Source organism: Ammospiza caudacuta, chromosome 6 (genome assembly GCF_027887145.1).
Source record: "Ammospiza caudacuta isolate bAmmCau1 chromosome 6, bAmmCau1.pri, whole genome shotgun sequence".
Lineage (NCBI taxonomy): Eukaryota > Metazoa > Chordata > Aves > Passeriformes > Passerellidae > Ammospiza > Ammospiza caudacuta.
In genome coordinates this window covers 3,069,109-3,081,870 of record NC_080598.1, presented here as the reverse complement: position 1 = coordinate 3,081,870, position 12,762 = coordinate 3,069,109, and the positions used below count along the sequence as shown (strand labels likewise).

Here is a 12,762-nt window from a genome sequence, read left to right as displayed (position 1 = left end):
ACTGAAATTGCTGCCTTTTTTTTTCTCTGAAACCAAGAGTGGAGAATTAAATTAACTCCGAGGTTTGTTTGCTCAGAGTAGGCCACCAAACTGGATTAATTAATCGTCATTTATGAACACTCTATCACCCAGAGCAGTCAGAAAACTGCTAAGATAGCAACATGACAGTAGAACTGCTATAAAAACAAATGATAAATTTCCTGCATCTCCAGCCTATAGTAACTTGCCAGGCATTTCTTTGCAGTTCAAAAGAAAATATCCTGTTGAAAACTCTTTCTTAGTTTTTATAGGAGTGCTCAGAATAAACAGAATGATTTACACTTGTTCTGTAATTTGGGGCCCATAGGGAATGCCAGGGAATGTTTGCTTCCTCCGCCTGGAGATTACAGAGTGTCATGTCAGGGATAAGAGACATCATTCCTCCCATCATTCCAAGCCCAGTTAGAAGCAGATTTTCATTTACCACATGTCTAAAGAGAAATGGCAGACGAACTGTCATTTATAGGCACTTATCCAAAGTCATCATCCTTTGGGCTTCTTTTTGCCTGCATGTCCCTTGTCCTCCACAGCTCTGCCTCATGTTCAGCTTGACCTAAACCAACAGTATCCAAAACCCCTGCAATCTGCTTCATTTCCTTAATTTGAACTTGGGTTTGTACTTAAGTCTGAACTGAGTAGATTTATTTCCTTTTTTAAGAGACAGTTTATAGTCTGGGGAAGTCTTTTCAATGAGAAAACACAGATGGCAAGAAAACAAATTCCTGTATCATGAATTTCACTAGAAAATGGAAACAACAAGAGAATTGAATTGCTGTAGACTTCTGCAAAGGCTTCCTGGGGCCCACAGATGTGACTGGCAGCAGTTTTGGCCACAATTAGCTGTGCTGCTGATCGCTTGCACAAGTGTGACAAATGAACAGCCATAAAACTTCCATTCATCTTCCACCCTCACCCAGCTACACACCAATTGCACAAATTCATCAGAAGCAGTAGTTACTTTTTTCACAGCCTCTCAAAGCATGCGCTGAGAGGGGAAAAAAACTAAAACCCCTCTTTTTTCTACTTTCAGGCTTTGAAAAAAACCAATATATAACTAATATATATAACTAATAGATTAGAACCTCCCAACCAGTTTTCTTCATCTGGGACCCCACACATCATGAGGTGTCACAAATGTATATGATCGGGGGAGCGGTGGCTGTGTTGGAATGTACTCATGATTTAGCCTTTACTTTAGAAGCAAAACTTGGAGAGATAACAGGAAAAAAAATAAAATATCAAACCTAGCAACTGTATTCTCAGAAGGAAAGGAACAAGGCACAAGATTGTTCTGTCAAAACTGAGGAATTCATTTAATCCTGCCAACTAAACAATGGAAAAGCAGAAAGCGTTCCTGGGTAAATGAGAACCAATTTTGCTTTTCCAATAGGGAATTTTAAAAGAGCATAGAGGCTCTGCAGCATTTGTACAGCTGTCCCAAGGCCACTTCCCACCACTGCTGGACAGCAGCTTCCAACTCCCATCCTGGGAGCACTCAAGGTGGAGAGCAGACACAGTAATGAATATGGGCACAGGAAATAAAATGCCATTCCATGCTTTTGTTTCCCCTTCAATCAAAGACAAAAATATTTCTGTCCAAACACTGACTTTGTTGCTTTCTTTAGAGATATTATATTTGGAAAATATTTGATTATCCTGTCAAGAGTATTAAATTATAAACAGATATGCAGAGTGGAAAGAGAGCAAAACTAAAAAAAAAAAAAAAAAAAGTGTGATTTTCAGGCATATAAATGATTTTGCTTCAGCAGCAGAAGGGTCATGAATATGAATAGTGCTGAATTCTAGAGAAGCCATTTGTCATTATTAAAATTAGTGCTTTGTCAACACAAAACTCTCCCTCCCAGCCTCCCCCTAGCTGCAGAAGAATCCACACATTAATTCCTCCCTTCTGGCAAACCTTATTTAAAAAAAGCTAAAGACACTAAACATCCATTTCCTCCCAGAACAGTGGAATTCCCACATGACACCCAACTCTGGCTCCTGGGCTTTCCAGCAATGGGCCAAGCAGCAGGAGGAAAGGACCTAAAGGGGAACATTGATCCTATTTAATTGTGGAGTGGCTGAGAAGATGAGGTGGAACACATTTATACCTAAGTTTCCTAATGGATTTTTTCATTGCAAGTGCTTGATTGATGGGTAGGGAGAGTTTCAGATAGCAACAGAAAGGAATCAGCCAATCTTTTATTCCCAACACAGAATTGCCATCCTTGAGATTGTGATGCACTCCAGCTGTGCCCTCCAGAGGCAGGTGGCTAATCTTTGTCCAAAACCAAGTGCTTTTAGGTAAAGCTGTGCTAAGTCTGGCAGTTACAGAAGGAAAAAAGCGCTTTATTCTGAATTAATAGGGCAGTGCATCCAGAGCAAGCACGCAAACTCTGAGTAGAGAATACAGTTTCAAGCCACTGGTTTCTATTCAAATAGCTTTTTTTTAAAGCCCTTTGCTTCTCTCTACTAACTACTGTAGGTTTCATTTTCTATAACACAAGCCTGCATATACAAACATTCCATATAGAGAAAACAAGATTCCATATAGAGAAAACACTGTATATCTAAATTCTAGATGTAAGTGATGTGAAATAGCCCTAGAGACAAAAAGCACACAGTGAGAAGGTGCGATGGTCCTGCCATTAGTTTGCAAACAATCTGCAATCATCCATGCTCTAAAGTGAGCAGTTAAAACCCATCACCTTTCATCCCCAGTGATTTGGAGGTAGACAGCAAAGAATTAAATCCCATTTTACTCCATGAATAATGCATCATATCTGGGGCTTTTTCACTTCCAAAAAGACCACTGGAGCAAAAGAAGTCAAAAGAGTGTCCAAGATCTTTTGACTCCATGAAGAGCGATTAACTGGATCTTTTAAATTGGTTTGCAGCAAAATGAAACTCCTAGAATAAGCTAATACTCTTCTCCTACAAGTACATTTTAACATTGAAAACAATCTCATCCATTTTCAAGTGTAAACAAAGCACAAGGAGCACACAGATTTACTTGCATACTTCATTTGGTGCAATAACATTAAATGTCATTTAGCACTCATCAAACAAATGCTCCAGAAACAAGGTGATATTCTCCAGCAACATTCCCTACAAATGTTTTCCTTTTCAGCACTTTAAAACAGTTTACAGGAAGAACTTTGCACATTTGTGGGAGTTGAACTAGCAAGGATCTGTTTGCATTGGCTGGGGTTTATTTTGTGAGAAGAGGATGATTTATTACCTTCCTTATGGTTACTGGGGTAGTACTTAGGGACATGCACCAAGTTCAGGGCAATTTTAAGAGTCACTCTGTTTATGTCAAACACTTGGGGTCATAAAACGCACGAGAACTGGAATCCACCAAATCAATCCACAGAAAAAAACAACTTGTACATCTTCCAATCTCTGCCTAGCCCAGGCCCAGAGCAGAATAAAAGGGAAGAATAAATTACCTTTTGTGGCATAAAGTGTGCAGAATGCCATCCCACTGCAGAGGAGCCATGAGGGACACTTTCTCCTAAGCTCCATCTGTCTCCCCCTTGGAGGAGCACAAAAAGCTCCTTGTTAATAATTTAACGAACTGATGGACACATTTCCAAGCACGGGGGGCTGGTGCTTAAAGAAGCACCACCTTGGCACAGCAAGAGGGTGAGATTGGGAAGCTGGTGGCTTCTCATGCCCTGATGGACTAGGGACAAGCCTGGGACAGCAGAGCAGAAACCTGCAGGAGGGAAAGCTTTTCTGCAGGTGGATCACTGCTAAAAACCCTCCTGAGACACACACAGAGGTATTTCAGAGCCTATCTCAAGCATATCTGACCCACAGCCCAGGCTCCAAAGGAGTGCTGCATAAACACTGTCCCTCAGGCCTGGGTTGGGCAAGGCATCGCTCAAAACACACCCAGAAACCCTCCAGCACATCAATTCCATTCATTTTGAATTTACAAACTCAAAATGCACTGACCTAAACATGACTCCTGTAGCAGCTTCCAAAAGAAGAAAGCACAGCCACTGTCCTGCACGTGACTTTATAAACTTCTCCCGTTCCTAATCATCTCAGACGAGGCTCACCTGGACACAATTATCTCTGTGCAGAGCAAACCATTTACTGGGAACCAGGTGTCCCCACTGTTGCCAGGTCCCCACTGCTGACAGCTCATTTCTTCAGAATGAGGTTGCTTCAGTCCCCCAAATCTGCCTGCAGCTGTGATCCCATTTCACTGTCAGTCCATCCCAGCTCAGGCCACTGCACTGACTAAAACAGCCAAGGGACAACATTCAGTTTGGTGCCATCTTCATAAAAGTAAAAAATTACAATCTACAGGTAAAACAGCCACAAAACTGTGTTTAATCACCTCGTGGAAAGAAAATGCTGGGAAATACATTTGTCACTTTATTCTTATAAACTCTCTTTATTCCTCTGAAATAAATCACGAGATCTACAAGGCAGTGGCCACATAAAGGCTGATAACAGGAAGTTATATCAGCTTTAAGGAGAAAATGAAGACAGAGATACTTAGCTGAGATACCATCTTTCACAAAGCCTGGGAGTGTTTGTGTCAGAATTTATTCCCTTACTTACATCCAGGCTATTCTAGGCACACCAGCCAGCACCAGGGGGGGACAGCAAATTGGATTTGTGGTGTGCCACGCCTGAAAGGCTCCTCTTGCCCCCAGATCAGCATTTTCATGACCCACCTGTCCAACGACCGCCTGGGCCAACCTCGCCAGCTTTGTCAGGAGCTCCACGAACCTGAGGCTGCAGACGCTGCCCCCCGTGCAGCTGGCCCAGAAGTACCTCCAGCTCTTCCCCGAGCAGACTGACCCCCTGTGGCAGGTAAAGGCACCTCCTTTCCCTCCTCCTGCTGCAATCCCCTCGTTGGAACGAGCAACTTTTCTTCTAAAAAGCCTTTTTCGAGCGTGGGAATGTGAGTTCAACACTGTCATCTAATGGTTACCTGTACCTGCCTCTTCTACCTGGAATACTGTGAGCCACACTGAGCTTGTAGGTTACACAGGGTTAAATCCAGGAGGGCACCAAGGAAACCTGTGCAGTTATTTAGGGCTTACACTTGCAAAAAGGTGCAGAAAATTTCCCCTATAATTTTTGGCCCAGCTACAAAGGAAGTATAAATCTACAATATTTTCACTGGGCTGCAGCAATTCTGTTCAGCTGATTATTTTCTCCATCATATTTAGTTAATTTTATTCACCAGCAAAGTGTATCCTCTGTTACCTCTGCAAAAGCAGCATCTGTATGGTAACTGCTTTGAAGAGCAGCCAGTCCCAACCTCTTCTGCAGGGCCTTTTGTTCACAGGTTTTTATTTTGCATTCATAGGTAGGAGAAAGATAAGGAGATGAATAATATCCCACATTTCTATTTTGTCCTTCCCTTTTGCATTCTCACGTAAATTAAAATTGGCACTAAGCCCCATGCATCCAGAACCACTCTGACAGCTCAAAAAGTAATGCCTCAAAGCCATCCAGAGGCTTCCATCTGAACCTCAAATGGAAATTTGATTAAATCAATGTTCCAATTTTTTTTCCCCCTTCTTTTTCTTTTCTGCTAATGACTGAACCTTGTCCTCAGTCATTCAAAACCACTGTACACACACTGTGGGGTGTTGCTGCTCAGTGTAGGGCTCTGGCATTAGTGCAGAACACTCAGACCCTGCAGAGGTTTCAGATTCCCAGTGTGATGGGCGCCACCACCTTTTGTCCTTCAGAACCCGTGTGACGATGAGAGACACAGGGATATTTGGTCCAGAGACAAAACTTGTGACCACCTGCCCAAATTCCTGGTGATAGGACCCCAGAAAACAGGTAAGGAGCACAAGGAGAGCTTTTAAAAGTTTCTATAGAGTCAAAGGTCCTTTTTTAATTTTTTTAATATTTCCTAATGGCACCTCTTTTCATTGTCATAGGTACAACAGCCCTTTATTTATTCCTTCTGATGCACCCTTCCATTATCAGCAATCTCCCCAGCCCAAAAACTTTTGAGGAAGTTCAATTCTTCAATGGCAACAACTACCACAAGGAAATTGACTGGTAAGGAGAATGACAAAATCGAGGTGTTCATTCTTAATGCATGGAAAATCACAGTGGAACAATTCCAGGAGCGCGTGTGACATCCCCTTAATTACTGGATGAATTTGTTATGCTGGGAATTATTATTAGATGGAAAGAGAATCTAATTGGTAATGATGGGGCATTTAATCAAGCCCCTAATTTTGTTTAGATATTACAGTAAGGATTTTCTGAGTTTTCACACAAATGAATGCAAGAGGCAGTTCTGTCCTGAGTAACATCTCTGTCTTGTCATAGCTGTAGCTGCACTGACTTACACTCTGTTCCTTCCAAAGTGGCTTTTCATGAAGTGAGGTTCTGTTTATCTCTTCACAAGGATCCATCCAATCAATTTTAAATGGAAAAGACCATTCAAAGCCAAAATTCAAATCCTGTAATTCTGAAAGCGTCCAAAAGCAAAAATGTGTCAGTCCCAAAATGAAGTACTTCAACAATGTTAACATTACACAGTTTGACATTTAAATGTTGACATTAAATGTTGACATTTTGAAGCTTTTCCCAATTTTTTTCTGCAGCTAAAACTGAACTCACTCCAAACTGGTGAAAGATATTCCTTTGACACTGAAGTTATTAGCAAAAATCCCATCCATCACAGGAAAAACCTAATTACCAGACTTCATGAGGGCTTTAGCTATTACCAGCACCACCTAAGAGCCAAGATGCATTCCCATTACTTCAGTCTGGGCTGAGCTGAAAAATTCAATTTTGCTTCTTGAGAATTATGTCTGAAAATTCACCTTGTCACCCACCATGATATGGGAAGCATGGGGCCATGACCCTGTTGTGCTGCTGCTCATTCTGACAAGTCTCTTCCCTTCCAAGGTACATGGAATTCTTCCCCACTCCTTCCAACACCACCACCGACCTCCTGTTTGAGAAAAGTGCCAACTATTTCCACTCTGAGGAAGCTCCCAGGAGAGCTGCTTCCCTCATCCCCAAGGCCAAGATCATCACCATCCTCATTGACCCGTCGGACCGCGCCTACTCCTGGTACCAAGTATGGAATTCTGTGCCCCAGGAATGCACAGTGGGGCCACTGCCAGGGGATGGTGGTGGCATCAGTGGGAACCTGTGTCCTTGGGCAATAATAGGAGTTGTGGCACAGCCTTGGCACCCCGTGGAAGCAGGAGGGTGCCGGATGCCACCTTGTGCAGCTGGCACCTGTGACACTGGTGTTGGGAATGATGGAAGTTCCCAGCACAGAGCTGCCACCAGCTGGGATCAAACAGTTCAGTCTCAATTACAGCTGACAGGGCACAGAGGGAGAGCAGGGCTCCATGCCCAGGGACATGCACAGGGAAGAGGAGCATGGCCCAGCCAGGGAATCAGAGCTCCTGATGCTGAGGTCTGGCCCCACTCCCCTCCCCCCAGCGTGTGCTCAGCAGCCTGCAACCGTGCTCAGATGCACCCAGCGTCTCCTGAAGTTTCCAAGGAGGTAAAAAGGGCTGTGATTAGAGACACTGGCTTTTTTCTCTGCTTGGAAACAAAAGCAAGCCTGTTGTTTTCCCCAGGAAACTCCAGGATGCTCTTCTTTGCCTTTTACTGAGCCCACACCCTTCCATAACAAAATCTGCACTACTTAAAAATTCTATTTTTAGGGAAATATATAATCATGCTTGGTAAAATGGCGTGGGCAAACACATAAAGGAAACACTAAATGCAGTGTTAAAATAACCTGGGATTAACAATCCTGGGACAGCATGAAATACATCATTTCTGATCCTGCCAGCAAGTTCTGCAAGGAGCAAAGCACGGCCAGGGGCTGCAGCTTGTACCGGGTCATGTCTCACTGGCAGCTTTCCAGCTGCCGAGGCAAAGCAGTGAAACAGTGATTTTAAAGATTTTTAAGAATTCAGGTTTCATCTGCAGCATCCATACCGTTACACGTATTTCCTTCCCTGCGTCCCCGCAGCACCAGCGCTCCCACGAGGACCCCGCCGCCCTGAGGTTCGATTTCTACGAGGTGATCGCGGGCGGGCCCCGGGCGCCGCCGGAGCTGCGGGCGCTGCAGCGGCGCTGCCTGGAGCCCGGCTGGTACGCGCTGCGCATCCACAGGCGGCTCTCGCACTTCCCGCCCGCCCAGGTAAGGGAGCCCGCCCGGCTCGGCCGCCCTTGGCACGGCCCGAAGCTGTCCCGAGGCTCCTACGCCCCGGGAAAGCCGCGGCGTCACACCTTGTGCCAGGGCTTTTAAGAAATATAAATTTCATCCTGCTCCCTAGTCAGTCCCCATCATAGAAAGCTTCACATGTCTTTGATCCTCAGATGGAATTGGCCTTTCTTAGAGCTGGAGCACAGATTCCTTCTTTTGCCCCTCTTCCTTCAGATATTTTATTGCATTGTCTTTTATAACTTCACCGTGAAAAATTTACCTAAAGGCATAGATCTAAAGAATACCTCCATTGTTGAAGTAAAAATAACCTAATAATAATAAAATAATAAAATAACCTAAAGCAAACATTTTAGTACTGCAAAGCACGTGCATGGGCACTCCTTATCCAAGGACATGGCCACATGGCAGTTCATGTCTGTGCCTCCTGTCAGGCAAAGCTGGAAAAGGCTCTGTCATCAGCAAGGATCCCCAGTCTGCCCTGGGTGGGACAGAATGTACTGAAAGGAGGCAGAGCTGAGCATTGCCTACTTTGTCAGGGACCTGGGGAAAAAAAAAACCAAACCAAACAACAAAAAGAATTAGAAGCTCTGTCTTCTTGCAATCCTGATTTTTCTTTTTATCCAGCCTCAGCTGTACTAAAGAGAGGAGAAGCAGGTCAATCCCATTTCCACAAAAAGGGAGGAAATGGAAATCTCAGTCATTTACTTCTTTCTTTCCTCTGCCCTTTGTACTCTTTGATAAATGGGGAGGAGTCCTGCCCAGAGCTGCTGAGCTGGCAGCAAGGGCAGCATTGCCCTGGGAGTAAACAGGCCACATCTCCTCCTTGCCCACCTCATCCCAGCTTATTCCTCCAGAGGAGAGGGGGATGTCCTGGCAAACTCTGAGCGTGCAGAGGGTGCTGAGCATCCCATGCCCTGTTCCCTGGGCTCCTCCTCTGCCCTCACCTGGAGCTGCTGCCTTCTCTCCTCAGGACTTCCAACAGACACATCGTAAACCTCAACAATATTTTACATCCTTTCCTTATCTCTTTTCTCAGAGTTATCTGAGTGTCAGATTTGGCTTGGGAGGTTTAACTCCTGCATTTGAACAAGGTGCACACACAGAGTTACAAGGTGCCCACCTATGCAAATCCAACTCAACAAGGTAAAAAGCAAACCTAAAAAGGGGTTCATCCACATGAATGCTTTTTGCACTGTACAAAGTCATTTAAAGCTAATTTAAATCCAGGTTGTCACATAAGTGAAATAATGCCATTTTTTGGTTACCCTTAGTGTGCACACACAGAGTTACAAGGTGCCCACCTATGCAAATCCAACTCAACAAGGTAAAAAGCAAACCTAAAAAGGGGTTCATCCACATGAATGCTTTTTGCACTGTACAAAGTCATTTAAAGCTAATTTAAATCCAGGTTGTCACAGAAGTGAAATAATGCCATTTTTTGGTTACCCTTAGTCCTGTTTTCAAATCAGTGCCATATTTACCCCTGCAGTTGCTCATTATTTGTGGACAGCAGCTGAGAAGTGACCCTGCTACTGTGATGGATGAAGTGCAGAAGTTTCTGGGAGTCTCTCCTCACTACAATTACTCTGAAGCCCTAACGTGAGTGTATTCCCTTTCTTATCTGCCCTGTGGGGTCCCAGGGCACATGCCCTCCCACCAGGATCCCTGCATTACTAATTACAAACACATAAGGACAACAATAACTTGGAGAAGCCTGGGGTTCTTTCCCATCAGTGTCCAGAAGCTGAAGCCTGCAGTGTCAGGTGTGGAAAGTTTGCCTTCACCATTCCAAAGGAGCCTGATGGCAGAGGCTGGGTGAGAAGCGCTCATTCCCCAATCCCATTTTCCTGTCTGCATTTCCATGTACAGCTGACACTCCTGCAGGGGAGGGAGTGGGCTGAATTCCCCTCTCCCCTCGTAGTCCAGCAGAAAATTGTAAGAAGCTTTTGCCCTGAGCCTCCCTGTGTGAGGAGCATCATCTCTTACAGCCCCAGCCCTGGGATATTTGTGGCCTGGGAAGCCTGGCACTGCTTTTCCAAGCCCCTGAGCCAGCACATGGAGTGGGAAGCAGCACAGCCTCTGCTTCACCTTCCCTGCAGGCTGGTGCTGAGGGAAACACAACCACAGACTTTGCAGCTGCCCCACACTGCTCCTCTCTGCTTGCAATTTCCATTTAATGTTTCCTCTCCTGGCAGGGTTCAGCTTATTTATATCACAGGTTCAAAGTAAGACTTCAGTGCTTAAGGAAGTTGCTCTGCCAAAACCTTTTTCTAGAGAAAGAATTTTGGATTTCAGAATGCAATTTTTTAAGTCACTAGTTTCTAAAGAGGGTGGAGGGGAGGAGGAGTCTGATCACAGAGCTGAGCTATTGATGCTTGAACAACTCACAACTGCACATCTGCAGTGCCTTCTGCTGGGTTTTTAAAATCCACACCCACAGACATACATCTTCCTTGCTGGAACTAAATTAAAGTCATGGAGTCGCACAGCAGGAAGAAATTTGGCCTCTCATACTGGTTTGGACAGGAAAAATGGATTGTAAACAGATCCATAAAATTATGCACTCCCTCTTTAGAGGCATCAAGAATGCAAATGTGCTGTGGAAGCCCTCACTTCTGCATGGATTTGGGATGGAAGGGGAAAATGCATTAAAGTGTGTACCTGCTTTCTGGCAGGGCTTGTCAAAGGGGAAAAAATTGCCTAGGATTGTTCCTAGTCATTACTGTCTAACCACTGCACAGCACACATTCCTAAAGGTGTCAGGAAGCAGCCTAAGGAGCCAGGCCTGTGAACAGCACTGGGCAACAAGTCCATCACCCTGAGTAATTGTGTTAAAGTCCTGCAGGAGAGGGAAATCAAGCCAGGCAGAAGGGAGCCATGGGAGGGGAGCGGAGGGGCACAGAGGCAGGGCTGGAGGAAAAGACAGGATGAGAGGAGTGTGCTTAGGAAAGTGTTCTCCCTTGGAGGGCTGCTACATTCTGTCAGAGTGAGAGAGAGATCCTCATGGTGGCATTGCTTGGCTCTGCCCTCCCAGGCATTCCCTGCCTCTGGCATCAGGTAGTGCCTTCCCAGAACCCTGCCTCTCCCCAAGGCTTCCTCTGCAGGGAAAGGAAGATAACCAGGCCTCCAAGGCTTGCTGCTGACAGCTCTAAAACGCTCCCCTGTAGCTTCAGCCTTAGGGCTATCACTATTTTTAAATAAATACCTCCACTGTGCCCAATTACATTCACAGAAGTCCTGAGAGTTCTGTGATTTCTGAACACAGAGGGTTGAATTCAGCCTGAACTGTCTCACCCTCTTTTCCCCTTCCCAAATTTGCACATCATAATGTTCAATAAGCTGCTTCTGAGGCAGAAGGATTGTTTGGGGCATAGTTTTGCAGTTTCCCTTTTACCCAGCACATGATGTTGCTGCTCCTCTTGGGAAATCAATGCAAGGCAGCTAAAGCACTTCACCATGCAGGGAGCATATGGGAAAGGCCAAAGCAGAAATGAATCTATCATCAATATACCCATTTAATCAATGATTTATTTGTTTTTAATTGATACAGCTGTAGAGACAATTTAGGAAACAAAGGTCAGGCTGCATTAATAGGTTGGGCAAGAAAAAACCCATGGAGAAGGTTCACCCTTCTCCTGAAATTCACTCACTTCTGCATCTGTATCGTAGGGACAGGGCAGGGGCAGAAAGGTGGTGTGTAACTAATTAACTCTGTGCTCCAGCCAATTATCTTTCATCCCTCTCAAACATCTGCTGAGCAGCAGGAATGAGCAGTGTTTGGATGTTTTATGGCTGCTTCCAGTCCCAGAGCAGTAAATTCCAAACCCGACGCCACATGGTGCCGTTCGTTCCTCAGTGAACCCGTTTCCAAGCCCTCATCCAAACCCCTTCTATCTCTGCATTTCAGACTCCACAATCAAATGGCATGGCTCAGATAAGGCTGCTAAGACAGTATTTATGCTACAATGCCACCCTAGGAAGGAAAATGGTATTGAGATGCAGTGACAGGGAGCAGCCAGCTTCTTCCTCAGGAAGGTTAAATCATCAGCACCCAAGCAGCGCTTCCTCAGGAGACCTGCACATCACCCTGTGGGCTGGACAAGGACAACAAAAGTTACCCAGTGCAGGTAGTGGGAAAAACTTCCTGCCTTTAGACACTTCCAAGGCAGATTTGTGGGAAAAAATGAATCCCCAGAGTTTATACAGGTTGCCCCCTCTGTCCTCAGAATTCCAGTCATCCAGGGAGATGCGTGCAGCATTAATTTTGGACTAACACTGATGTCTCAGTAGCCAGGAAATGTTTCTGTAGCAAGGTCTTTTAAAATATATGATCCTCCACAGGTTTGACCCTCAGAAAGGCTTCTGGTGCCAGTTATTGGAAGGAGGGAAAACAAAGTGCCTGGGGAAAAGCAAAGGTCGGAAATACCCAACAATGGACCAAGAGGTAAGGGCTGTTCGGAAATTTATGGGAGCAAAAAAGGTCAGTTTTAATACTGACCTTAAATAAACACACTGATTACTTTCCC

General features: G+C 44.9%; 1 protein-coding gene across 1 annotated transcript in view; it reads left to right on the top strand.

Annotated features, from left to right (window-relative positions):
* Nucleotides 1-12,762, top strand: part of LOC131558733 (bifunctional heparan sulfate N-deacetylase/N-sulfotransferase 4-like) — a 56,662-nt gene that overhangs the window by 43,056 nt on the left and 844 nt on the right. The window contains 8 exon segments of the mRNA XM_058806723.1: nt 4,716-4,756; nt 4,758-4,875; nt 5,766-5,862; nt 5,964-6,087; nt 6,949-7,123; nt 8,039-8,209; nt 9,726-9,835; nt 12,578-12,680. Coding sequence (XP_058662706.1) covers nt 4,716-4,756; nt 4,758-4,875; nt 5,766-5,862; nt 5,964-6,087; nt 6,949-7,123; nt 8,039-8,209; nt 9,726-9,835; nt 12,578-12,680 — 939 coding nt within the window.